Source organism: Prionailurus viverrinus, chromosome D4 (genome assembly GCF_022837055.1).
Source record: "Prionailurus viverrinus isolate Anna chromosome D4, UM_Priviv_1.0, whole genome shotgun sequence".
In the NCBI taxonomy this organism is placed as follows: domain Eukaryota; kingdom Metazoa; phylum Chordata; class Mammalia; order Carnivora; family Felidae; genus Prionailurus; species Prionailurus viverrinus.
In genome coordinates this window covers 5,050,207-5,077,989 of record NC_062573.1, presented here as the reverse complement: position 1 = coordinate 5,077,989, position 27,783 = coordinate 5,050,207, and the positions used below count along the sequence as shown (strand labels likewise).

The following is a 27,783-nucleotide window of genomic DNA, read 5'->3' as shown; positions in this document are numbered from 1 at the left end:
CCCTAGCCGCTATGCCCAGAAGGGCGGCATCTCCGGCATGCTTTTGATCAGGAAAAACTCCCAACCGAGAGGTATCCCGGTCCAACAGGTTGAGCCCCAGGGCCATGCCGAAAAGCTGGAGACTTTTTGAGAGGAATGCGAAAGTGAGAAGCAATACGATGCCCAGATGTGAAACATCCCCAAGTTTCCCCAGTGTGTCTGTTAAAGAAAGACAGTCAGGTTCAGGAGACAGAGGGGTTTTTTTTTTTTTTTTTTCCCTCCCTCGGAACAAATGGATGGAGGACCTGGTTTTAAAATTCCTGGACCCTGGAATACATTTCTATCTGTGTCAAAGTCTACCCCTCCACCGCCTCAGCAGAGTTTAAAATCCTAGCTAATAGGTTAACAACTGTTTTTCTTCAGCTTCAAATGGAGAATATCAGAAGGCCGGGGGAATATGCGGCTCTCCAATTTGTACGGACTGCACACAGCTCCCTGCAATGTGTGTTTGACAGGACTGACATTTTGTACCGCTGTGAGATGGGAAAACGTGTGACATTTTTATTCATGGTGGCGTACGCCCTTGTAATGATCAGCTCTGGTCGATGTGCTTACCGCAGCAGCCCCAGAGCCCTCGGAGAACAAACAGGAACCCAAGGTGCCAGCAGTTCGACTGCCTTATTAAACACCGCCAGGATCCTAACGAAGACCAACTACTGGAAAATCTCACTGTCAAATCCTCAAGGACATTGTCAGCGCACAGCTAACTGCATATACTTTTCATTTAAAATACTGAAATCCAGCATTGTGCCATTACGAGAGAGGGGAGGGGCGCTCGCTCCAGTGGCCATTCTGTCAGCCGCTTCTTCGGAGCTCCAGATGCTGGAGCCAGATGCCCAGTGGGGTTCACGGCTCGGCAAGGGGCAGCAGAGATGGGGAGCCGACCTTCTGAAAAGCCCAGCCCTACCTTCAGGGCGAAAGGCTGAAGGTTACAGGCCTCGGCTACGCGTCACCCGGAACGTCGACCCACGGGTTCTCTTCGTAAGCTGAAGCGAATCTGCAGAATTTGAAAATCCGCTCCCCTCTCCACCCCCACCCCCCACCCCAGCCAGCCATCTTCCTGTAGGCACAACCCATTACATCCTGCAACTTGGTGCTAATCAGCCTTCTGTTTGGTGGCAGACCTTAAGACATCTGTAGGAACACACGGCCGCGGCAGGTTTCAAACCCTGGCAGGAAAGCTGCGTGTCAGGATGCCCACCTGCATCCTCACCACTTGCCTCAATACAAAGGCCTCGAGGTCAGCGGGCAGGAGGACCCCCTCCCTTCCACTGATACACACTGATGGATGGAAGTCAATCACGTGGCCGACCCTCGGAGCTTGTCGGGTTGTTACGCTGGGTGATTTGGTTATGGCTGCATATACTAACATACTGATGTATTTATTTTGTAAATATGTATTATTTATACGGTGCCTCTATTTCCATACTCCAGCCCTGACGCACCAAGGCACGCTCTGCTATTTATTTATGGGGTCCTTGTCGCAACGGGCCTAACAAGACGCCTGTGCGTGGTTCTTGCAGGTTTGCAACAAACCTTAAGTGGTCGGCTAAACAACCGGATGTTCTCCATCCATCACGGGCAGAGGCTTGCATTTTAAGGGGCTGCCCGTAAAGTTTAGCATAATACCGTCCATCATCCTTGGCAGAGATGACCTGGGACACCGGAAAGCTGGCAACCCAGAGAGCAGGAGCCATAACACTCCACACCCCGGGAAGGGGGAGAGGGTGGAATAAGGTATGGGTAACAGGACCCAGAGAGAGCGGAAAAAGAAAGGCGGCTGGTAGACAGCCTTGGGCCAAAAGCGGGACAGAGAGGGTGGAGGTCACTGTACCCTATTTCCCCCAAGCTGGCCGTTCTGTCCCTCGGCAGAACCTTTCACACTGGGCTACGGAGGGGGATGTCCATTGGGTCTGCACACCCCGACAGACACTCCCGCTCTCATGGGCTGTGCCTCAAATCTCATGAGAGCACGTTGGCGGGCGGAAGAGAAGCTCAGCCTGTGTCTAGCCTTGGGTCATTCTAAGGTGAACTTCAATAGCTCCCGCGGAGGGCAGCCAGCCCACCACCAGGTTGTGTCTCCCGGATCTCTCTCAAACCTTTCCCTCCTCTTCACCCCCATAAGCGGGGTCCTAGGTCAGACTCCCACTAGCTCTTGACTGTGAGTTAGCGACCTCGTCAGCAGCCTCCCTGCTTCACCCACCTCCCACCCCTTCCCATGTGGCCAAGAAAGTTCCCGGATGCCACTCCCTCAAATACAATCTTCACTGGCTCCCTGACACCCACAAGACGCATTTCAAGCTCCCCGGAGACCTGGGCACTGCCCACCTACGCGGTTTGGCTCCCAGCCCTGCCAATTGCTTCCTGGCCTCTTGCTTCCCCGTGTTAGCCCCCGTCTTCTCTGAAGAGTCAGCTTCTCCTATCCTTACATAGGTCACTCTGCTTCCCTGGAATGCCCTCCTCCTCCGTCTCCACCTAATATACAACTTCTCTTTCAAGATGCAGCAGAAATGTCACCTCTTCTGAGAAGCCTGCCCTGGTTCGGCCAAACATCTTAGGGCCCCTCTCCAGCCAGTACACTACGTCCATTAGCATTTCTCTCTCCATATGGTTTGGAAAGAATGCCATGAAGGCAGGACCATATCTTATTCCTCTGTGACCCTGGGGCCTTGGACAGGGCTTGCAGCCGATACGCCTCGTTATATGTTGGATAAGTGAAGGAAGGCATTAATGAGGACATAAAAGAATAACTCAGAGTTCTGCCTGGCAAAAAAACCACTCCAAGTCTTCAGGATTTTTACTCCCAAAGACAGAAGGGCGGCAGGGGAAGAAGATTTCTTAGCTGGTCATCATGGCTTGGGCAACTGAAGGTGTCTGGGAGATAGCCCTGGGGCAGAAGCTTCCCTCCCACCCTGCTTCCCCCATCTGTAGAAAGAACAACCCCTTGGTTAGCAGGCCTGGGAAGTGACAGTCTCCTGGGCTTCCTGACTGCTTTATTCCAGCCGGCCTCAAGGCACCATCTTGCCAAGACCCCGCCTACTGGCCCTCTGCAAAGATTTTACTGTCTCTTCTCCGGAAAGAGAGTGCAAACAGGGATCCACCTAGAAGGAGTTTGGGACCGGGGCATCCCAGGGAGGGCCGGGATGTACCCGTAACCATGGAACCGGATGGCTGATGGGGAGCAACACCTCAGAAACTCAGTTTCAGCGGCTCCCAGGCAATGATAATCCCCTACCACACTTTGCATTTCAAGTGGGATAGAATCAACGATCCCTTGGGAGCAGTCCCTTTTATACGTTCTGTTTTCGTCCTTTGATTACATTTTAAAATTCTCTGCAGTATCAACAAACAAACGCACCGCAACACCGCAGAAGACGCGGAACCAAGCAGACTGACGATAAAACCAACGTGGCAAAGCAATAGCTCAAATGAGGGACACGGTCAGGGCGATCCCAGATCCAGTGTGCAGGGGGCTGGCACGCAGCCTTTGCTGCCAAGGTGCCCCAAGGTCAGGGGGCCTGGAGGTAAAGGGAAAAGCAGCTGGGGCTCTGAGTCTGAATCCGTCGTACCAGCCGGGGGATTAGGGTGAGGCCCTTGGCCCTACTGAAGAGGAGGGCGGTCTAGACCCCACTGCATCAGTCTGGGTAAGATAATGTGAGAAAAGGCAAGCACCCAGTACCCAGGCATTCAGAAGGGCAACATCACTGTCCCTTGTACGCTCCTCACTCCATGGTGGTAAGGAATCCGGGACTCTGTAGGTTTATTCTGGGGAGAAAGCCAGGTCCCAAATTCAGGCAGCAGCCATGAGCAGAGGCAGAACAAAGTGCCCTTGACCTCCACGGCCATCCTGTCCACACTGCTGGAGTCTAAACAGGCCCCACGCCGCTGGCAGCCACCACCAGACGCCTCAGGAAACCAGGCAGAAATGACGACGAGAGTTTGACGAGAGGCTCAGAGCGAGGGGAGAGCCTCGTCTCCGGCGTCAGACAGACCTGGTGTGGAATTCTTACTCTGCCACTTACTGTGTGACCTTGGGCAAGTCGCTTAACCTCTCTGGGACTGGCTTTCTGGAGATAATTATCAATCTTACACGGTTGTTGAGAAGATTAAGTGAGGTGATTTGCCGGTGAGAGGCCCGAATCCCGCAGAGTAGGTCCACGTTATAATGAAAACCAACCCAGTCCACCTGACCCGTCCTTATGGTGCCACTGCTCAGTCTGTCATCCCTTCCTTCTCGGCATGGCCAGGTTAATAATTTACCTAGTTCACAGATGTGCTTAGGGATGGACGGGGGACAACACGACAGGCGGCTCCTGGCATAGCACGCTTATAGCCATGGGGTGGGGACTCCCGGCATGGCCCCTGACACCATTCGAGTCCATTCTCCCAGAGGATCTTGCTTGTGGGAAATAACTTATTTTCAATATTTTATGTTTTATTTCCCCTTCCCTACCGTGATAAACTCCCCACCTTTGGCACAGAGAATTCTAATCTGAGAAAATGCCTCCTCTGGTCTCGCTGAATCAGATTTCCTGCTCTTGTCCTGCTGGGCTCAATATCTCGCTGGCAGGGAGCTGGATTCGGAGCTGCTCCAGCACAGACCTTAAAAGAAATGCTGTTTTTAGGCTCTGGTCAGTCCTCTGGCAAAGAGGCCCCGCTGTCACGCTGCAGAGCGTGCACAGACTCGGGGGACGCAGGAGGCCTGTCGCTCACGCACGGCACCGCGCACGGGGGTTTCAAAGGGAACACAGGCCCTTCAGAATACCAGCCACCCCTGTTTTCAGTTTCTCCTGCTCTGCCGAACTGAGCGGCTGCTCGAGGCGTGCACGGAGCTACTCCCACCTTTTCCTGCAATTCTCCACCTTTGATGTACTCACTCAGCACTCGGTCATTCCCCAAACTCTGCCTGGACAAGTCCTCTGTGCCGGGCCCCGTGAGAATGCCAAGGTCACAGAGCTGAAGCTGATACCGTCCCCGTCTCGGGACAGTGTGTCAGGCATGGGGATGGGGCCGATCCAGAGCAGGGAGGGAAGAGCTCTGCTTGGAGGAGTCAGGGAGGGCTCCTCGGGAAAGAGGGGCTTGAGGGGGGCCCTGAAACGTTGATGGGCTTTTGTCAGGAGGAACAGAGGAGGAAGGACATTCCTTCCTGGCAGTGGACAAAGTAGGAGCTGGTTCACCGAGGGGCTCCCCCCGGCACCCAGCATGGGATCTGGCCTGGAGAAGATACCCAGGAAGAGCAGTGGAATGAACGAGTACAAATTGTGCGCTGGGGACAAGAGGAAAGGATGGGGCCCTGTCCAGGTTAGAGGGCACTTAGCAGAGCCTCACAGGGGGAGAAGCACTGGCCTGACATGGAGGATGGCAGGTACTTGCAGCCCAAAAGGCTCAGCGGTGGGCAGGGGAGCTTGAGAGGGGGGTCATTCCGGCAGAGCCCTGAAGACTGGGTAAGTTCTCCGACCACCAGGTGAGTCTGTGATCGGGGAGGGAAATCCTGGGGAGGGTCCCATATTCTGGAGGGCCAAAGGGCCTGCCTATCTCATTGCTTGCTGATGTTTTCTGATGTCCCTATGCCTCACAGACCAGTTGAGGAGAGCAACATGTGACCCCAGAAATAGAGGGATGTATGGGTACAGTGGGCTGGCGTCCTGGTAGAACTGGGGTGGGGCAGGTTTGGGGGAGGCCAAGGGCAGTGAGAGAAGCTCACGAAACAGGGATGAGGTAAAAGCAGATACCGCGGCGACCAGAACAAAGATGCTGTGTTCTCAGCACAGAGCTGGGGTACAAACCCAAGCTCTAGTCACAAACGACATGGCTTAGAATCTGACTGTTGCTGGGGTGCCTGGGTGGCTCAGTCGGTTAAGCGGCCGACTTCAGCTCAGGTCATTATCTCACGGTCCATGAGTTCAAGCCCCGTGTCGGGCTCTGTGCTGACAGCTCAGAGCCTGGAGCCTGTTTCAGATTCTGTGTCTCCCTCTCTCTGACCCTCCCCCATTCATGCTCTGTCTCTCTCTGTCTCAAAAATAAATAAACGTTAAAAAAAATTTTAAACAAAACAAAACAAAAAAAGAATCTGTTGCTTCTAAGCTGTACACCCTGGCTAAGTCTCCATCCTCGCTCTGTCTGGCCCGTCTTCCCCTCTGCAAGGGGAGAGAATACCTGAAACTCCCCCAGGTGGCTGAAAGGATTGTGGGCTAACCTGTGGGTACTGCCGAGCACTGTACCTGGGGTTGGAACACAGTTCTCCGGGTCTCCGCTCAGTGCCCGGCGCGACATGAGCAATTCGTCCTCACGCCCTTCCCACAACTGCCCTGAGACCATCCAATGCCTCGCATACAAGAGGTGCTCAAACTGTTGGTAAACTGCTCAAAAGTTCTGGAAGGTGGGTGGTCAGGGAGGGAGCTGACCATCCTCACGTGTGCTGAGTGGAGACCAGGTGCTGTAGCTTAGCCAGCTACATTGCTGTCCGAACCCGGATTTTCTCCTGGCTGCTGACACTTCCCGGCCCTTCCAGGGTGCATCAGGAAATTCACCCCGCAGTGCTGAACTCTCTGGCCTTCTCAAGCTCCCAGTGACGAGACGAATAGCATCTGAGAAGGCTTAATCAGAATTCTCCTGAGTTTTCCACTTGTTATGAATTTCCAGAATCTGAGTTCTCTCTTTGATTGGCAAGGTTCCCCTCCCAAATCGAACATGTGTGCCCAGAGGAGCAAACCCTGGCCTTGTTAACCTTCCATTGGAAAGCTGTCTCTGGGCTAGCCTGGGCTCCTGAAAAAGTGAGTCCGCGTGGAAAGACAGGCCTGCCAGCCACCCTCTCTGGGCAGACCTGACAGACCCACCAGCAATTAGGGGCCTCGCTGCTTTTGGAATGGCAGTGAATGAGTCCCAACAACTCTGGACAGCCACCCCACCAGGACGGAAGGCAGAGTAGGCTGTGGTCAGGCTGCAGCTGGCACAAAAGCTGGAGTGGAGCCAGAGGGGCTGGAGTGGGGGACCACCACAGTAGCATCGGCCTTCTCACGCACAGACATGGCTGAGAGAGCAGGAAGAGGGGCGATGGAAAAAGGGGAACCAGGATTTGGAAACAACGGGGACTCTGTGGACTGTGAAAACACGGCTGACGAATCAGAGCACGAAAATGACTTTGGACTACAGACCACGATGCTCATCGGCTCCCTCCCGTCTGGTGCCCCAACCTGCCCCACAACCTGCCTCTTGTGCTTGCTGTCCTAGTCACATCTGCTCCTTCCGGCGCCATCTCCTGGCCATGCCGCCAGCCCATCGCCCTCTCTTCCACGAGGCAACCCTTGCTCAGTGGAGGTGTTGGCTTTCCCACCAAGAGCTGTGGGGACACAGGTCAGTCACCAGCGCACACAGGCAGGAAGGCTGCCATTGAGGGGTATGGGTTCTGAGAGCCACGATGATGGTCAGGGCCTGGGCAGCCAGGCTGGCTGGGGGGCCGTGTCAGTGGGTGACCACCAGCTGGCTCTTGCTTCCCCACTGGAGAAATACACGTATTTACCGAGGGCCTATGTGCAGCACTTAGCTGGACAGATAATATCGCACTAAATCCTTACAACAACCTGGGACATGGGTACTACCATCCCCACGCCCAAGATGGGGAAACTCATTTCACTGAGGTTAGTTAGGAACAGCTAGTTAGTAACAGAGCTGAAATTTAATTCCAGAGCTGCCTGATGCTAAAACCTGTGCTTTCTCCTCTCTACTACCCTGTCCCCCAGCAACCGATCAGCATCTGCCTTTTCAGTAGTTACATTTTGAGGGGTGGGGGGACACGGGCTGTGTTTGCTTCTTCTGTCTCTGTGAATGGATGGTATATATGGGTGTGTGTGCACGCATAATATTTTGACCACGCGACTTGAAAGCAAGTTTTAGACATCATGGTTCTTTGCCCCTAAATGTTTCAGTATGCATCTCCTAGGAATAAAGATAGCCCCCCACCAACCATGATATTAACAATAATTCCATCATATCAACTAACATCCTAGTCCATCTTCAAATCTGCCAACTTCCCCAAGAATGTCTTTAAAGCTTAAGAAAAAAAAACCCCACCATAATCCAAGTTAAGTTCTTCCTTTGCATTTGGTCATGCGGTTTAGTCTCTTTTATAGACAAAATCTTTGCTTTATGTAATTCAAGGGATGCCAGACTTTTCCTTCCCTTGACTGCTCTCCCTGGCTCCCCTCCTCCCTGGCTCAACCCACCCTGGGAACAGGGGGTACCCCCATTCCTCTGCCTCTTTCCTCTCCCTTCCTTTCCCCAGGCACACGGGACTAGACTTGGGAGCTCATAAAAACACAAAATAAGAGGATCTAAATGCCTATAATACAAAGCTGTTTCCACTTGGAAATAAACCCCTTATTTATGGAAAGTGATTTGGAAGTAGTTTTTGGCCACTAATGGAATATTCATTTTTCTTCTTCACGTGAACAGAATTATAAGCAGAGCAACTGCAATAAAACCAAATGACTGGCTGGACACACCGCAAGTACTTAAACAATAATCAATCAATTATTAATCAATTTAAAAATCCACATCAATAATAAAACCCTAAGATGTTTACGGAACGCCAGTTCAGCGCCAGGTCTTGTGGCAGACTTTCCAGAGGCTCACATTCTCACAGGGGAGGACGCGCATCAAAGAAATAATTACAAGGCTGTGCGAGACGCACGGCGTGTGCCAAGTTCTAGGGTAGCACAGAGACAGGAGCGGCTAACTCTTCCCAGGAGAGGATTTACAAAAGGGTCCTGCTGTGAGGGCAGACAGGTAGACCATGAGGGGCCTTGTGTGCTAGGCCAAGGAAGAAGGGGGAATGTTTGGGGGTGGGGAGGAGCAGGGAGGTGACAAGGCCACTTGTACACGCTTCAAGTGGACCCTGAGAGGCCATGTGGGGTATGTAGTCGGGGGTAAGTCTGCAGGCCAGACGCCAGTCAGGAGACGGTGGGCCAGTCCATCTGAGTGATGACACAGCTTGAACCAAAGCTGTGATGGAGGCCATGGAGAGGAGAGGGACTGAGCAGTGCCCGGGAGGCGGAAGGGAGAGGCTCTCAGGAGGGGGTGAGTGGACCCAGGCTTCTGGAGAGAGAGCGGCCATTCACTGAGGTGGAGATGGAGGTCAAGGAGTGAGTTTGGCGGGGAATGTGTGTGTTCAGACTGCAGGCTTGTGGTTTGAGGTGCCCGGGGATTATGGGAACGTCTGTGGGAGGTGGTTGGGAGGCAATGGCTAACTTGAAAGGAATCGCGTGTGACTTCCAAGCTCAATGGGGCAGAAGGGGTTTCTCAGGGCACTCAGAGCCAACGGTGCTGAGAAGGCAGTCACGGGCTGGGCAGCTTTTCCAGCCTAGTGCGAGACTGGCACTAAATGGCCCAGCTCATGCTTGTCAAGCAAGAGCTCTCCATATGCACAGACGAGCAGGCAACCATATTCCAAGATTTGCTCCCGGGGGTGTATCCAAACCACTCTGTCCCAGATCTCTGGAAGACACGCTAGTGCCTAGTTTGGGCTTCGGTTTAGCCAGCTTTTCAAACTTTATGTTAAAGAGATTTAGAAGCCTCTGCTCAAGTGGGAGAGCAGAGCACCTTTCGATGCGCTTTTGGGGATCTCCAGGTTGGAAGGCAGGCGATCCTGTAGTTTGCAGGACCAATCATCTGGAGGAAACACACGAATGGGGCCCTGGAGGGGGTTTACCATGATGTTTTTGCTGGTGGGGCGGGGGGTGCTGTCCTATTTCTGAGACGCATAGTGTGGCCAGCACGTAAGCAGGACTAGAACCCAGTCACTAGGCTCGTGCGGCCAGCCAGGGTGGGGGCCGAGAAACAGAGGTGCCGTTGGCTGCGCGGTGTGAATCAGCTACTCAAGCACGCATCTCCTGAGACTCTTTCCTCATTTGTACAATGGGTGTTGTGCTTTTCTTCCTTACCAGCACAGAGGTGAGAGCACCTAGCGGCCTGTCCACCTTATTAGACACAGGGAGCAAAGCAGTTTCCAGGGTGGTGCTACCTTTGAGGACTTCTCCAAAGAAGGGGTCAAGGCAAGGTGTTCTGGCTGAAGGGTGAGCGGAGGACACGGCTTCTTCACCCCTCCACCGCCACGGAGAGGAGGGAATGTCCATTCCCCCTCCCAGGAGAGAAAAGCGGGGGGGGGGGCACCCCTTAGCTTCTCTCTGCACCCCTGCCAGGGGGGAGGAGTGCTTCCCCAGGGGCGGGGGCGTGGGAGAAGAACTGCCCATGCGCTTCGCTCCCTGCACCCTGGCGCCTCCCTCCTGCGGAGCAGCCAGTCGCAGGTGCTGCCCGCAACTGTCCCCCTTCTCCTGTGTGGGGTAGCTCGGTCTTTTTAATTCTGAAGTGAAGTTTTAGCAAGCCCATCTGGCCTCAGGTCTAAAACAGTATTCTCCTTTCAGCCTTATCAGTAAAAAAGCTGGCATTCTTATCTCATTTGACTATCTCCTGGGCCTTATTTCTCAACTATTCTGAACTTGGGAGGGGAAGAAAGAGGTATTTAAAGCCTCTCTAAACCTAAATACTTTCCAAGGTAGGAACGGGCATTGTCAAGTTCTTTGAGGTTTTTGAACTCTTTAAGAGAAAGCACGCATGATCAGGATGCAGGAGCTAACTGAGGATCCATTCACTTCGCTCTTGTCTGGAACCATCGACACGGCTCCTCAGGAGCGGCCATACGTGTGTCTGCTTTAGGAAACAATCTTAGGAAACAATCGAATCCTTTGTGAGGTCAGTTTGTTGACAAAACATTTTTAAATTATAGGGCCCAACTTGGGACTGTGGGGAGCGGTCCTCGGGGGGAAGGGGTTGCCTCTGGGGGCCCTGAGAGTGCCCGAAGCTCACCCCACATCGGTGCTCATCACCGAGGGCTGGACTGTCCATTTGCTAGTCTGTCTCCCTCATTACGCCCCACAAGGACTTATTATTGTTTTTTGTACGTGGTAGGTCTCAAGACACGGATGAACAGATAGATGCATAAATAAATGGAGGGATGGTCAGAGCCTCAGAGGAGGAAGCTGCAGGGAGGCACAGAGGCAGAGAGCACCTCCTCTCCCCCCCCCCCCCCCCGCGGAGTCGGCTCTGGCCCCGCCCGGCTCCTCGAAGGCCTCCCTCTGCCAGCTCCCGGGCACAACCACCCCCCTCCCCCCGCAGTGTCCCCACCGACCTCCCCTGGCTGGCCACACGTACTCCTCGAATGTGATAACCGTCTCTACAGTCTCTGGCCCAGATGGAAAGCTAAGCGTCTTTAAAGAATGAGATCCACAGAAACGCACAGCCAAGGCCAACTCTTTCTGAGGTTCGCCTGTACTGTCTGGCTAGTTCAAATTCTTTTGCTGGGACACACTCGCTTTAACAGACACATCAAACAGCTGAAATCCCTGCCTGGTGAGGGAGCCGGAGTGGGCTTCGCAGGTGGACTGTGCTATGTGCTGGCACTGTGGCCCCGGCCAGGTCCCCCTGGGTCCCCGGGCTTTAGTGCTGGATCCTTAAAATGTGCCTAATGATCCCTTCCTCGAAGGGCGAGGGCACAGATGACACGTTTTCCAAAAACAGAATGTGTACTGTCGGGGTCGCATGAGTATTTCAGGTGACATATGGACGGACACTTAACAAGATTTTTTTGATATGCCGTAGAGAAAAAAACTGGACTGAGACGTCAGACCTGTGATTCTGTCAACGTCATTACTTAGGACGAGGCTAAAGCTGGTACCGACGTCAGGTCTGAGCCTATTTAAAGAAACACAGCAAGTACAAGAATAGCACAGATGGTAGGAGGGTGTGGCCAAAATTTTTGAAGTGGAACTCGAAAGCCTGTTCTTTGAGAATAGAAAGTCCCTAAAATTCCTGCTTGCCAGTAGTAGGCGCTCTAGAAACACCGCGGGTTCCGGTCAGCGGCCCACCAAACCGGGGTGCCTGGAAAAGCACCGGACACCCCAGCCTGGGGGGGGGTGAGGGGCAAAGCCGGAAAGAGTTAAAAGAAAGGGGTCTGCGGTTTCCCCGGCCCATCCCCCCCCCGCAGCTAATCTGTCACCTAATGAAGAAGCGGCCGGCAGCAGTGAGCTGGCTGGCAGTTCACTTACGGCAAACTGATTAAGAATGTTCAACCAACAGCAGACTGTAGACCTTTCCAGAGAAAATAAATAGAGTGTAGACTGTATGCAAATGTGTTTGTCACTTTGACAGCACGTCTCAATTAAGGCATCTCGCGGCTGCGGGTAGGCTCTGTGGCTGCAGCTGTAAGGGAGAGCCCGCTGCATGGCTGATACTTGGGGCTTGACCTTAATCCGCATGCATGCATTAAGAAAAAAAAAATCCTGCCTTCCTGTACACTTGCATAATGCTGGCAGCCACGTGAGGGAAGTGACAAACGGGGAGAAAAAGCCACTTTCATCCTCTCCAGTTTACAGACCTGTGAAGGCACAGACAGTTCTTATTTCAACAGAGTTTGGGGTGGCTTTTTTAATTGTTTATCCCCCACCCGCACACATACACTCTTATTCTGCATTTAGCTGGGAATGACATTAAAGCGTCTCCACTTCTTGCTGAAATGGAAAGAAGGTTTTTCTCCATTTCAAATAGGGCCTCCTTTTTTGTGTTTCGAAAATGGAATGTTTAACACCATGAAATCCCTCTCCCCCGCCCCCTCTTTCTCTGTAATGGGCTTCAAACTCCAGCGAGGGGCTCTTTTCATGGGAAGGTTAGTGTGTGCAGGAATGAGGACAAAGGAAAGCAGGAAGCTGGCTCTAGAATGCCACGCTGGCTACAATGGGGGCTGTGCTTTCAGCAAACACCGCCAGGGAAATGGGGTGCAGATGTCTCCAGCAGGGCCTGAGCCCCGGAGGAGGCCACTCTTGAGGGTGCAAAAGCAACAAACACAATCTGAAGATAAGCATTCAACCAAGGGAGCACTGCCCCCAAGAATGCCTCTTTCTTGTACTACATTTCCATTTTTATCACGTCCCTTTTAAGTGTAAAATCAGGAAAAGGGGTGACCCCCCACAACTTTACTACATATGAACGTATTATCTGAAAATACTGATTGCACAGGAAGATTCTTATGTGTCAACAAACTCACCCCTTACAATAATAACCCAAAGCAACCATTTCATTAATTCTCTTCATTCCTAAATAGCTCAATGCCGGTACACAGTAGGCACTTGATAAATAAATGTCTGTTCAAAACAGGGCATTTAAAAATGTATCTAGATCCTTTATGTGACGGAAAAGCAATCATATTTAAGATAAAATAAAAGAGGCTATTTTAATTATGCTCCATCTGATAAATGGCTAAAGAGTCAAGCGATTTAAAAATACATAACCTTGCGAATTCTTGTTACAGTCACATCTTGCTGACAGCCATTTTTCACAAACCAAATAATTATGACTTTTGCTCATCAGGAGAGTCAATTGAAGAGAAATAAGGGAGAGTGCACAATCTATTTCAACTAAAATACAGCCACCGCTTGGAAATAGATTTAAAAATTCCGTTTTTCTACAGAATACAATGTTTTACTTAAGGGGGAAAAAATCAAACAAATAAGACAATTTTTCAAATGCCCAGGTCATCAAAAATAGTTGGAGAAAGAATCGCATCTCTAGAATAGTAGCGTGGGTGTTTACTCTGAGAAGCACCACTCCCGATATTGATTTTCAGGAAGTACATTAATAAAGAACTCCTAATTGATTTTTTTTTTTAAGACTTCGCTTGTTGCCTTTTATTTGAAGGTGCAAAGAAGGGCCTGGGATGCTAAAGTGTTCTAATGAGATGCTTAGCTAACGGAGGCACCTTAAACGGAGTGCCTTGGAGTGGGGGAGGCGGTAGCTGCATTTAATGACTTCATTCAAGAGTTGAGCTAGTTTACGAGCAGAGCCATGCTGTCTCAAAATTTTTGAGAGTTCACCTTCAAAACACGCTTGTAACCAAATAAACGTTCAAAGGTGTGCAAAACTCCACAGAGTTGTTTTGCCAACGAGAGCGGCAGTGGAAAGCCTGTCTGCTGCAGGTGCTATGTATAGCTTCTGCTAAAAAACCAAAGGGCAGGGTACGTACCTGTCCGAAGTGGACAGTGATTGGCCTCCGGTCTTCTCGGAGCTTAGGGTCCTTGGCCTCCACCAGTGGGGACGGCACAGTCTTTGGCAGCTGCTCTTCCATGGTGGGGGCACAGCCATTCTCGGTGATGTCCTGCAGAGAGAAGCCAGTGGAGGTTGGTGTTGGGGTCGCGGCACCTGCTGTGTGCAGATGCTCCCTCCAGGCCCATGGCCAAGGGGCCTGCCCCGGAACACACCCTCTGGGATGTTCAGAGCCCGTTTTCCTCTGGGCGATGGAGGAAGCAGAAGGCTAACTTGGCTCTTTGACTTTTAAGGATTAGAGAAACCCAAATCATACACGTTAAATTACAAAAACCAGGTAACAATTCGTAACAGTGGGGGGAAAGTCTTTTTGTTCTATTACCTTGCACAGCTATTTCCATTTTTACATATTCACTTTGTCCACATGCAGACATTTAAAAATTACTTGCAATCACAGCTCATGCATAATTTTACATTCTATTTTCTCCTACTATATTATAAGCATTTCCACAGTACTAGTCATTTTAATGATAATTTTAATAGATGCATAATATTTCATTGAGTGGCTATATAATAACTTAGTAACCCACTCTACTGTTATTGGGCATTTAGGCTATTCCGTGTGTGTGTGTGTGTGTGTGTGTGTGTGTGTGTGTGTCTTTCTAAACACCGTAGTGATAAACACTGCAGTTTTTCTTTCTTTTGGATTATTTCTTTTATAGAAATCCCTAGGAATAAAATTACTAAGTCAAAAGATATAAACATTCTAAGCCTTTTTATTCATTCTACCAAATTGCCTTGCAATTTACACCAACTACTGACAATGGATGAGTTATCAGCTTCATGGTACTTGTTAGCCTTATCATTTAAAAAAATGTATTGCTAATTTAAGAGGTGCAAAATTAGACCTCATTGTTGTTTTAATTTGCATACTTTGTTATTTGTGAGTGTGGACGCTTTCTCCACACTTGCTTCCTGATGATGTTACTGTCTGTGAGAATGAGGTGTTTATGCTCTATCTTTCTTAGCCTTTATCTTTCTGGAAAAGAATGACGAGACCCGGGTCTGAGATAGGATTTTATGACTTGGAGAACACTTAAGGAACCAAAAAGTAATATTTTTAAATTCAGAAATTTATACTGAATTTGGACTTCTGGTGAATGAAGTCAAAGTATAAAGAAAAGAAAAACCCCACTGTGCAAAAGGCAGGGAATGGTTCCTTTGGTTCTTTGGGAGGATGATGGTGCCCACTTGTGCTCTATGGACCACGTGTTTTACTCAAGTCATGAACGTTGCTTAGATTCTCATTGGAACAAGGCAGAGAATAAATGTACAAAAAAAAAATTTTAAAAACCCCACTTAAATGATAATAATTTTTTTTTTTACCAAGTAAAAATAACTCCCAGTCAGAATGAAATAATAAAGGAAGGGCGCCTGGGTGGTTCAGTTGGTTGGGTATCCAACTTCGCTCAGGTCATGATCTCACAGCTTGTGAGTTCGAGCCCCGCATCAGGCTCTGTGCTGACAGCTTGGAGCCTGGATCCTGCTTCGGATTCTGTCTCTCCCTCTCTCTCTGCCCCTCACCCGCTCATACTCTGTCTCTCGCTCTCTCAAAAATAAATAAACATTAAAAAAAATTTTTTAAAGAATGAAATAATAAAGGAAATTTCCAATTCTTTTCATTGCTAAAACAAAGACATATTTCGGTCAAGACACATGCCTTTAGTACTCATTAAATTCTGCACACAAAAGACTTGACAACTGGTTGCTTTTAACCTAGCCAAATAAAGAGAATGGTGGCCAATGGAACAAAGTGGTCCTCTCTCGGATAATAATGCATTAAGGAAGAAACACACATAACATTTGTGAGCCTCAATCTCCTCATCTGTAAAATGGGGATATGGTAGGTAGGAGGAGTAAAGGAGATAAAGCAACATAAGTGCGTCTAGAACATTATTACTCAATAATGTCCTATGTACAGCACTTAATAATAATGGAGTACTTACTACTAATAAGGTATAGACTTTATTATAATAAACTCCAGGGATCTATCTATCTATATTCAACCCCACACACTCAGCTGCAGACTCTGGTCCTGCCTGGTGACAACACAGGGAGGTGATGGCCTCTTGGTTTCACAGGAAGGGCTTGCATTAAGTGGCCCCCAAGTCTTAGCTTGGCTGAGGCTGCGTGATGAGAGGCTGCCGACAGCCAATTAGAAAGGGCTCTTTTGGAAAGGGGCTGCCCTAAGGTGCTCAGGTCAAGTGGAACAAAGAGGGGGAGGGGCTCCATCTGCACCAGAAAGTAACAAAGGGCAAAGGGGGCATTCTGGATCCAGGTGGGGTTACTGAGAAGACAGACACAAAGGTTGGGTAAAGCCAAAGAGTAAAAAAAAAAAAAAAAAAAAAAAAAAAAAAAAGAAAAAGAGAGAGAGAAAAAGAAAAAATAAATCCACTTTTAGTTCAGGAAAAATATTGTGCGTGTGTGTGAGTGACTGGCTATAAGAAGCAGTAAGGTTACATGGTAAGAAAATATTCACAGTAATAAAATTATAAGATGATAGCCTTTTTTAAAAAATATATGTAGTGGTTTGGGGCAAAGTGTCTTAGTTTAAGCTTGTAAGTAAGCACTGTCTTCTAGTTTTGTTTTTACCATCAACTAGCTGATCTTTCCAACCTTTTTGTACCTATTCATTTGTACAACGGGGAGACCACCACCCGCCTGGTGAACTTCAAAGCTACGGGAAGAATGAATTAAAGGAGACAGAACACAAGGGAGCTTGAAAAATGTTACATTCCCGTGCAAACGGAACCTTCGATCTCTATCCCCGGGGGGGGGGGGGGGGGGGGGGGGGGGGGAATGGAAAGAGCGCTATCTAAGAGGAGCTCCCTTGGTTGTGTTGAGCGCCCACTATTGGCAGGCACTTTTCCAGACCCTTGACCTTCACCATCGTACTTAGTTTCCACAGCAACCATGAGGTAAACAGGATGATGGCTCTTTTATAGGTGAGGAAACAAGGCTTAAAGAGGGCAACTCACCCAAAGCCACACAAACTAGAAAGTGGAGGAACCAAGAACTACAGGATTTCTGGCACTTATACTGACATCAACTCATAACAGCAGCATGCGTGAAGACATCGTGAGCTGAGGAGGAGCTCAAGAGACCGTGAGGTGTGATCCCTGGAAATCCCTACTGTTAACACTGACCTTATGCTGCCATGCCTCACGGTCTCTTTGCACTTATCTGCTTGTCCCTAAAGACTGCCTTCCTTGGGGTTTGGGTTCTCTGCCCCAGAGCCTGCAATATATAGTAGTACATGCTCTCTAACAAATCTTTGTAAATCGAATTGAACATTTGGAAGGCAAACGTGTCCAATATACAAATGTGCTTGTGTATCAAAAAACAATGCTGCACGTTAATTTTCTTCAGTTAGGAGATCCTGAAGTGCGTAAGACTTCTCACAGTCCCGTGGCTTGCCCCGCTAACTTACTAACTTCTTCACTCTTTCCTGCAGCTGGGGAAGGACACCTCACTGCTTCCTCCCAGGGAGAGCAGAGCTGGGAGGAGCCCTGGTAAAGAAAGAAATGCGGCCAACTCTGTTGTACCTACCGGCAGAGATCTCACACATAGTAGAGATCCTGTGATTAAAGAAATTGTGGTCTAAGAACTGAGAAGCTGTCAGCAAAGGGTTTGGGAAAACAGGCACTCCCAACCCCTTCTGGAGGGAATACAAATTGGCAATTTATATCAAAACCTTAAAAGAGGTGCATGCCCTCTGGCCCATTAATTACATTCCTAGAAATTTATCCTAATGAAACAATTAAGAATTCCTGCAACGTTTTACTTATGAGAATACCTGCCTAGAAGAAACTGGAACTAACTTAAGTATCCAACAAAGGGACTGACTAATGTATATATGCCCATCAGATAAAATTTTCCGCAGCCACGCAAAACAAGGACGAGCGGAAGAGAGAGACCTTTAGTGGTCTGGGAAATGCTCAGAATATAGTAAGTGAAAATGCAGGTTATAAAACAAGGTCATTTTCTTTTTGCTTGTCTGATTTGTTGAATTGTCTCCAATAAACATGTTTTTTGTTGTTGTTGTTTGTTTGCAAACAGAAGGGAAAAAAAAAAGACTATGGAAATGTCATTTTGAAAAAGCAAAACCAAGAAGCTGACAGGAAGGGTAAATCTGTTGCTTCCTTCCCGAAGGGTCACAGGGGAGGGAGGCACTAGACACAGCTGTAGATCGGAGGCCACGACACGGTGGCGAATCTCTTACCAGGAGCCCTGGGGGCCCTACCAGTTCCCATCTCTTGGTAAAGCCAGGGAGTCAGAAAATAATTCAATTCCCATCACCTTCCCTAAGGGTTTGCTGGAATCAAAAAGCATGACTAGGGTCTAACCTCCACCTGTCCGTGGAAGAGGCAGGGACATGTGCACTAAGTCACCGGACAGAGTACCTCTGAGAAGGCAGAAGGCAGAAACCTAGGGGAGGCGGGGGGCGCTGAGTGGCCTTGGGTACAAGCTAGGGAGGGGGCTGGACCCAGAAGGAGCTGAGGACAGGACTTCATGAGGCAGAGATGTAGGTGGAGACTTCCTGGCCCAGGGGTATGTAGAGAGCACAGCCCGGTTAAGGAAGGGCAGGTGACCCAGTGGCTGGGGCATTTCAAGAACCCCCTGGCTGAGGTGGAGGAAGGTTTGAAAAGTCTGAAAGGTTTTAATCAAGAGAGTGACTCAGAGCTGTGGCCTAGAAAAATTGCTCTGGTGGCCGTGTGGATGACCAAAAGGACGGTGACCCCATGTCAGCCATGCTCTCAGGGTATATGCACACGTGGGTGTCTGGGCAGATCGGCTGCTCCGATGTGGGACATGAGGAAACGAATAGGATGAAAATTCCCACTTAATGAGTGGCTACTAAGTGTTGCTGTTGCAAGGTATTACCTCTTCTAATCCTTACAACAATCCAGTAAAAATGGATCCTTCTCCTAGTTATAGATGAGAAAGAACTGGGTTCAGAGAGGTCTAGTAACTTACTCAAGGTCACACAGTTAATATCCTACACAACCGGCTTATCTACCTCAGGAGCTCAACTACCACCCCGTGGCGCCAGGGGTTTAAAGGTGGGTGTGAGGCTGAGCCCTTAATATCTGCGACTCAGATTACTGGTCTCCAAGTTCAGATTCGTGCAGCGCCCTTCTTTTCCAGTCTACCTCACGCCGCAGCAAATGAAAATTAAAATGTGGATATTGATATCGAAACAATATCCAAAGTTGGAAATTTCTGTGAATGAGGCTGCGCCGTTGAGTTATTTTAATGTGTTGGAGACAGGGAGCTGACAGTTGTGTGATAAGGTGTGAAAATGTCTGTTCTACTCGAGTCTACCTAGATCTGCCTGCCCCACACGCGCTTACTCCCTTCAGTACACCAGGACATGTTTGGCCAGAAACTCGAGGCTTCGCTAACCCAGCTGTGAATTTGCTCCTTTCCATCAAAAGCTCTTTATCAACAAGCTCGATTTGTGTCTCCAAGATCAAAGATTTAAAACTTTTAAAAGGGCTGTGAAATGGGCCCATTCGATTCAGTCACTCTAATACAGAAGAAAAAAGGTAATTCTTCAGGGGTTTCCCAGGAGACGACAAAATGACATTCTGATGTGAATATCTTAATGCTCCTTGCAGGTGAGAAGGAGCGTGTGTGCGGCCACTGTTTTCCAAACAGCACTCCGAGGCCACCCTCGTGTGACACTGTAGGAGTGCAATCTGTTGACAGTCACAAGCCCAGCCACACGGCGGCGCTCTTCTGGAGGCCAGGTCTGGTGGGGGGGGAGATGCTCTGGAGGAAAGCACTACACTCTGTTTAGAAAGCGACAGCCGGGAAGCATCTTGGCCATTTCTTCTTCTTCCTAATTTTGAGCTTGACTTCAAAGAAGGCCAACCTACAGAAGAACTTGACCACCTTGCTGCATTTATCCAGAGAAACATGTTATTATCCATCCTCCTTCTTCTTCTTCTTCTTTTTTTTTTTTTTTTGTTGTTGGGCTGAAGCAGAGCAGGTACGGAATAAAGCCACACTATAGTATCTATTAACAATTATTTGCCAATGGTCACACGGATACCGTGAAAGCTCCTCTTTCAGATGCTTTGAAAATCTGCTGCACAAATGAACAAGGGATGGAAAAGGGGCCCTGTGCAGTCATATTAGAGATGGACCCTCCACACACCATGGTGACCTCTCCGCAGGTCGGCCCCACATTTTCTATTTGCAATTCAAACCCAAGGCGGGAGCGCAGAGGGCAAGATTGGGTTCTTGATTATATCTGCGAGGTCACCATCACTATGCAGAGTTAGAGGAGGCCAGGTGGCAACCCAGTACATTTGAAAATTGGATCTTTGTTGGGAACTGCCTCAATTTCATAGCAGAAACCAAACTTGAGATGTCTGTATTAGACGCATCTGGGGAGCCACACGGATATGTTGCTGTGTGAAGGGGGGTGGGGGTGGGGGGGGAGGGGAACAAAAAAAAAGCCAAGGAAATATTTTCTGCCGCAGTGAGAGAGGTCAGATGAAGCCAAATCCTAAATTAGCTCAAGAAAGGGAGCAGGAGAGCACATCACTGAAGACCAAGTCCTGTCTGCACGGAACAATGCTAGAGTTTCAATTACAAAATAGCTCTTCCAAGAACAACTGCAAAATATCAAGCCTGTAGAAATCTGTAAGACCGAAGGGGGGAAAAGTGAAAATTGAAAAAGGTGCACTAATAGATCTGTCAACAGTCCGATGGTGACAAGCCACATTTCTATAAAATGCCTTCACCATTTGTGTCACCTGAAATGTACTGACACTTTCTATAGAACATTATCTCCTGAAGCTATTCTTGAAAAGACTGGCAGGGGGAAGAGGAGAAGGGGAGGGAAAAATCTGCTTTAGATACTATCAAGGAGAGGAAGGGGGGGGGGGGGCGGCGTGGAAGGATCGCGATCTGGATTGTTTAAGTGAAGCTTTGAACAACAACATCACAAAACCGGAGCGGAACCGGTTATTTGCAGAAATGCTACGTTATCATAAAAAGGGGATTTTCGGAAGGCCCAGCGCTTCCGTGTACCAGGAGGGAGGCGATGGCCTGCAGAGAGCAGATCTGACCAATAAGGAACATCTGTCCTCCGCCTGAGGAGGGACCCCTTTCTTTACTTACTTCCAGTAGTATTCTAACACCAGCTGAGCCGAGATCAGGTCATCAAGGAGGGAAAATTTGGTGAGAGAACTCCCCCTTCCCTGTCACTCTGTATTTTATCCCACTCGGTTACACGCGGCTGGGGTAGGAGATAAAAAAGTATGTATAGGACTTAACATCCAAGAATTCCACCTGCCGGCCTCTGGCAGGGTGCAACAGACCACAGTTAAGGTCTATCTGGATTTACATGACAGGAGTTTTATTTCGGGACTTGAATCTTGGCCGTTAAAAATTCACTCTCAGCTGAAACTAGGAATTTAAATGCTTAGTCAGAACAAATTATTTTGCAATTAAAAGAAAGGAATCAATTCCTTTGACCATTGCAAGTTAATGAGAGGTCCTTTCTGACTTCATAAAATTAAAACTGCTTTCAATTTTTTAAAAACTGCCAAGATAGACAAAGGCCCTCGTTCGAGATGCACACTGGGGGGTGTGGGATAACGAAGTCAAGTGCTCCCAAACATCTTTTGGAAAAGCAAACACTTGTTTTAGACGGGCAGTAAGAAATGCTGTTGTCGTAAGAGCATGGATGCTAGAAATGGACGGGTCTGGAACCTGATCCCACTTCTGTAGGCTCCGGCAGTGTGTCCTTGGGCAAATTCCTTCACCTCCGAACCACAGTCTAGTCTCTTTACACACAAAATAGGAATAATACCCCGCCCCGGGGCTGTTCTAAGGCTTAAATGTAAAAGCCCCCAGCACGGACCATCCTTAGGAAGTGGTGACTGAAGGGTGACAACAGTAATACTGATGACATTCATCATAATATAAAAATGCCCTCTGCTATGTTCACCTCCCTGTACAAGGCTAGAGAATCAGGCAGGGGACTCCGGGCCAGCGTGCAGCTGTAGGTTTCATACCATTTTACTGATGGTCCAGGAAGATAATCAAAGTCCTCTCCCTGTCTCCCGAGAGTCTGAAATGGGAACTGCTGGGCTCCTCTTGGTGAACCCACCACCGTGAGGAGAGCCCGCGGCGTCCTCCAGAAACCCACCCTTTGTGCCCTATGTCTGCATGGTGGCCAGGTGCCTGCTGGGATCATGGCAGTCATTTCCCTGGAGATGCTTCTGGGTTTTGGTCCTAAGCAGCCCCAGGGCAGAGGTCGGCTGTGGTGCCCAGATGGGGGGTGGGGGGTGGGGGTGGCGCTGAGCCAATTTCGATACAGCCCGGTGAACCCCAGGCCTGGTGGGGTGGGCAAGGGGCAGACTGGCAGTGGGGACTCTGAACTTGCTTGCCTTTGTGGGTTTAAGCCAGTCTTAATGTTATTTGAAGACAGTTTTTTGTCTGTGAATATTTATAACAGTGTGAAAACTCCCGGACAGCTGGTAATGCATTTTGAAGTGTGCTAACAACACTGTATCAAACAGCCCTCTATTGATCACATCATACTTTTTTGTGGCCACGCATTTCATACACGGTGCTTATACATTTTGAATAAGAACTTCAAGTACCTTTTGCTTCAAGCGGTTTTTCACCTCTTTTATTCCCATTTTTGCATGATCTTTTGCCTGCATGAAAAATTAATTTAAGTTAAGATTCCCTCTCTGTTTCCAGCAGGGACTATGCTTGATTTCAATCCGTCGTGAATCACCTTCTCTGATTACTAGAAAAAGGAAGGAAAAATGGGATCATCAAGTCGAAAACATAATGGCTATGAAAACAAATACAATGTTAAGAGGTTAAAAAAAAATCCCTTAAAGAGGCTACGGAGATTTTATTTTCTGCATTTTGATGGCACTGATTTTTTCCCCCCCTTCCAAAGCCCTTCATCTGCTCTCTATGATTATTTATCTCAGCAGCCCGGTGATAGCCACCAGTAAGTGTCGAGCAGCAGCTTTTGAGGCTGCCAGAATCTGAATATCTATTACATTTCACCAGGGCAGGGCCTCAGGACCAATTTTCTGCCGGGGCTGAATGGCCTGAGCAGACACGTTGCTGGGTGCCCCTAGTGCCGTTCCTTAAATCTCATTTCGGCACACACCCTAGCTTTTATTTTCTGTCGTTTCAGACCTGTGTGGTTCTCTTGGCAGGCCACCCGCCCGGTTAAAATAACTACAGTTTAAGCACGGAAAGGACTAACAAAATTAAAAATGGAAATAAAACAAAACCACCCCAGTTAAGTGGCTCACAGTCAAATTAGCAAGCAAGAGAAACCATGAGAAAAAAAAAAAAAATACTTGAGGCTTGTAAAAGATGGCACATCGGATCGGGAACTGACGTGTTCTCCTATTTTCTCTCTGCTTGTGGGCATGGGTTTCACAAACAATGCACGTCCTATAGGGCAGTGGTGAGAGAGATTGATGAAGAATTGGGGACAAAAATCAGGGAGTGTGTCCCACTGTGAACGGTCTTCAGTAACCAGCAAAGGAGCTGCTTTATTTTGACGTGATAATGGGGATACCCACAGGAAAGGTTTTACCAGAACACTCCGCAGACCACGCCTCCAGGTCCCAGGGACACCGGCACAGAACAGCCAGCATCTTAAGCCACCCAGTCTCTATTTTAGTACAAGCTAAAACCCGTAGCTTCCCATTTCTTGAGGGCAGCAACTGTGAGCACAAACAGTTTCAATGAAAAACATCACTGACCTGGTCACAAAATATCAACACTACATGATTCTAAGAGCCTCGGAAGCTTTAGGATACAGCCAGCCCCTGATTCACCTCTGCAAGGCAGGGTCAGGTGTATTTAAGGGTTTTGTCATGCTAAGGGACAGATCTGTTTGGATCCTGAGTGCAAGACCCGTACTCACAAACTTATAGACAGTCTTCATAGCTGGGTTCGCCTTTGTTTTCACGGTATTCAGAATGGCTCCGCTTCCTTTCTATAATAAAAACATCAATTGGCAACTTGGACTGAAGAGAACAGTAGGCCAACACCAACAGAAACCTCTTCCCTTTAAACAAGTTAAGCAACATTCCAAGAGCGTGTAATTTAATTAGCGAAACAGGCCTAGATGGTAACTGGTCCTGGGCAAGTAGTTACGGCCATGGTAGAATCACTATGGGTGGTTCTGGGAGAACAGGGTGCGGATCCAGACACTGATAACTAGGCGCAGGGGGGCCCAGTATTTTGGTTGGCACCAGTCTGCTGGCTGGAAGAAAAGCTCTTCCCAGGCTCTCTGAGGCAAGCTTTCCCCATAGCAATCTATGACTTCTCAAGAAATTCTAGTTTATTTGGCTACCCGGAATCATGTGCCTTCCTTTCCTCACCTTGGTTTTCTGTGTTGTTAGTTTTAATCACTCTGGCAGGCTGCCTCCCTTAACATTGATATCTTGAGAGAAGGAAAGAATGAGTAGCCATCAACATCAATCATGGCTCTCGTACACATCCGACATATCAATTTCTTGGTTTAGGTTCTCTGGGAGAGCGGGGAGAAGAGGAGGAAAGATGGCTTTCCCAGGACACAAAGGAGGCCAAGGGATGGATACGTAGTGCACAGGCTCTAGGTATTTTGTGAGCCCTCACTGCGGAGGCACCTGTGTTAGCCTTGCAGGATATGGAGTCACGGGAAGGCTGGCCTAAGCCGTCAAGGACCTCCAGTATGGGGGGGGGGGGGCGTGCTCCAGGGTAAATAGCCACAGCTGAAGGTCCTGAGGGCCGCACTACCTGTGTGCACAAGGCAGGTGGAGGCAGCTCATGGTCTACAAGGTCAGAGAAGGAGTTAAGAGGATGAAGCATTTGGCCTGGTCCATGAGGGATGATGAGGAGTTCACACAGGGGGATAGGATGGGTAAGGGCATTCGAGAGATAGGGAAGAGCACATTAAAAAAAGTGCAGAGGCTGAAAAGCCATGCGATCCTAGGAAGTGGTCAGTGCATCATGGGAGGAATGGCCAGCGGGGCTGAGGCCAGATGAGGTCAGCTCACGAAGGGCCAGGATATGGAGCCGGCACTCCAGAGGATTTTTAATCAAATGTATCACATAATCTGATTTGTGCTGGTTTGGAAAGATAATTCTAACTGATTCGAACAAGGAGACTGGATCAAGTGGGCATATAAAAGAATAAGATACAGTAATGTAATTATTAGGATTAACACTTAGCACAATTTTTGGTAACAGCCCGTATTAGAAATTTTGAGCTTTAATTAAAAAACATTGCAGTCTGACCCAGAAAGCATTCTGTGTCATAGGACAATATGAAATTTTGACCTGCTCATTTATTCCATACTGCTTTCCAAAATTACTCAGTATCCTATTTCAATGGTCCTTTGGAATATTAAAACTCCTTTTATCAATCAATCAGCAAGTCCTTATTGCTGGTCTGTGATTTGCCAAGTGCAGTGTTTGGCCATACAAGAAGAACAAAAGAGGTCTTTCATTGAGGAATTCCTTACTCTCGGCCAAATGCAGCCACTTCCAAGGGACCTGACTTGGCAGTGGTGTGCTTGGCTCGTAAGCAGAAAAGAACACTTATCACATTATGTTGCAGTTGCCTGTTTACGTGTGCCTCCCCAAGAAGAGAGCAAGCTCCCCAGGGCAGGGCCTGTGTCTTTCTGCTCCCCACTGTGTCCCCAGCATGGCCTCCAGTACACAGGAAGCCTTCAGCACATGCACACTGATAAACCCGGGCAAAGGCGAGAAGTTGAATTCTTTAGTGGCTTCTGAAGACCTAGGCACCTGGCTTCTAACACAGCCAGAAACTGTTCATAACCACAGCGAGGGGATAAAAAAAAAAATAAAATAAAAAAACCAGTGATTTGTTCTCCACCCTCCTGGGAGCCTTTGCTGTGAAAAACACTGCAGGGCGGCAAGAGGGACACATTTTTGGTTTTCCCACGAAAATGTCCCAGTCGTGCTGGTCTGGAAGGAGACGCCCCAGAAAACGCTCTAGGATGACAACATCCACTCAATACTCCTGGGCCAGCTTCCTGAGACGAGGAAGCTTCTCCTGGCTCTCCTTGCCCTCACAGAAGGATGCTTCGGACAGACTCCTCCTGCAAGCCTCCACCTGGCACTCGATGGCCTGGCTTTACAAACAGAAGCATCTTCAGCTGAAAGAATGGAGGGCCCAGGCGGGATGACCACCCTGTGGGTGGCAGGGGAGGCAGAGGGCTACCAGGAGGCTCAGAGGGGCCCGGGTAGCTCCGAGGGGGTGCACACTTACCCGGACTGTGGAGAGCCACTGATGGTAGAGTTTATCGCTGCCTGGGGAAAGAGGAATCAGAGAACGGGTTAATGTCATGTGCCCTCAGGAGTTCCTCCAATTGCTTACAGCGAGCAGGACTTGGAAAGTTCAAAATCTAGAGAAACACGTGAGGCTCCCGTGCTCTACTCCCTGCAGGAGGCAGCCGTGAGTTGCTGCCGCGAGTTTTCTTTCTCAAACTGAGATCTGATCCTATCAGTGCCCTGAGCGCCAACCCAAATCCTCCTCCCCCATTGGCCTACTGGATAGAGTTCGGGTGCAACCCCTTAGCAGCCCTGACTCTCCTCTCCAGTCTGCTCTGGGCCCCTCCCACATTCAGCCTTTCCATCCCGTACTTGCATTCCCCGCTTTCTCCATTCCCTCACCAATGCTGTTCCCTTGGCGGCCACCATTCCCCACTCTCTGTGCTGAGGGACCGGCTCCGATGTCATTTCCTCGCTAAGCCTCTCCCGCCCCTTCCTCTGACCAGCCCTCTAAAACAGGCAACACTCACTCAGAAGTCCACATTCTCTGAAGTTCTGTGAGCCAGCCCAGGGCAGGAACCACAGGGCTGCGTGTCCCCACACTGCTGGACACACACTCAGCCCCCCAACACACCGGGACAGCGACAGGGAAAGGCAAGGGAGGCGCTGTTGGGGAACTTACTCATTTTATCTGGGGGGATAAGGAGGTCTTATCACCGGACAGCTTTTCTAGAAGCTCTGAATGACTTGACTTAGTTTAATAACACAGGAAGCCCCGTCTTGTCCTCAGAATTGGCATTCAACTCTGAGAGTGCGGTCTCCTTTGTGAAGCTCTCACGTTAGCATGAGGATTAGTGGAGTCCTAGTCTAACTGCATGAGAGCCTATTTCTGCTCTTTTTTCCTGCACTGGTTTAATCTGTGTTTGTCTTTAGTTACGCATCTCTTTCTCCCACCAGTAAAAGCTCCTCGAGGGCAAAACCAGGTCCTCGGGTTCTTACTCCATGGGGCTCTGGAAATGTCTATCAGTGACCCGCTGTCACTGTCCACAGACTCGGTTTATTGGGGACTTGCGCTCCCCGTGCAGCACAGGCTGGTCAGGCCTGTAAACGGAGTTTTATAGGTGAGATTCTGCCCGACTCTAGGAGTTGGATTATAAACTCAGTCCAGACCAGACACACACCCAGCAATGAGGGGGCTGACAGCATGAGTATTATGATTTTGCGCTTGGTTTTGGCTTCACTGCCAAAGACTAAGGCTTCGGGACTCGGAAAGAAAGCCAGATTGGGATTGGAGAGTCACTAACACCTCTCTGG

At 49.1% G+C, this 27,783-nt stretch overlaps 1 protein-coding gene across 15 annotated transcripts in view; it reads right to left on the bottom strand.

Annotated features, from left to right (window-relative positions):
• DENND1A (DENN domain containing 1A) overlaps positions 1-27,783 on the bottom strand; it is a 513,319-nt gene that overhangs the window by 38,432 nt on the left and 447,104 nt on the right. For 13 of the 15 annotated variants that reach the window (XM_047829482.1, XM_047829479.1, XM_047829474.1 and 10 more), the window contains 4 exons: positions 26,468-26,508; positions 24,113-24,184; positions 22,812-22,868; positions 14,108-14,239 (listed from right to left, as the gene is read on the bottom strand). In XM_047829482.1, coding sequence (XP_047685438.1) covers positions 14,108-14,239; positions 22,812-22,868; positions 24,113-24,184; positions 26,468-26,508 — 302 coding nt within the window. Of the gene's footprint in view, positions 1-4,509; positions 4,642-14,107; positions 14,240-22,811; positions 22,869-24,112; positions 24,185-26,467; positions 26,509-27,783 lie in introns of all 15 variants that reach the window. The other 2 variants (XM_047829488.1, XM_047829477.1) reach the window with 2 other exon arrangements.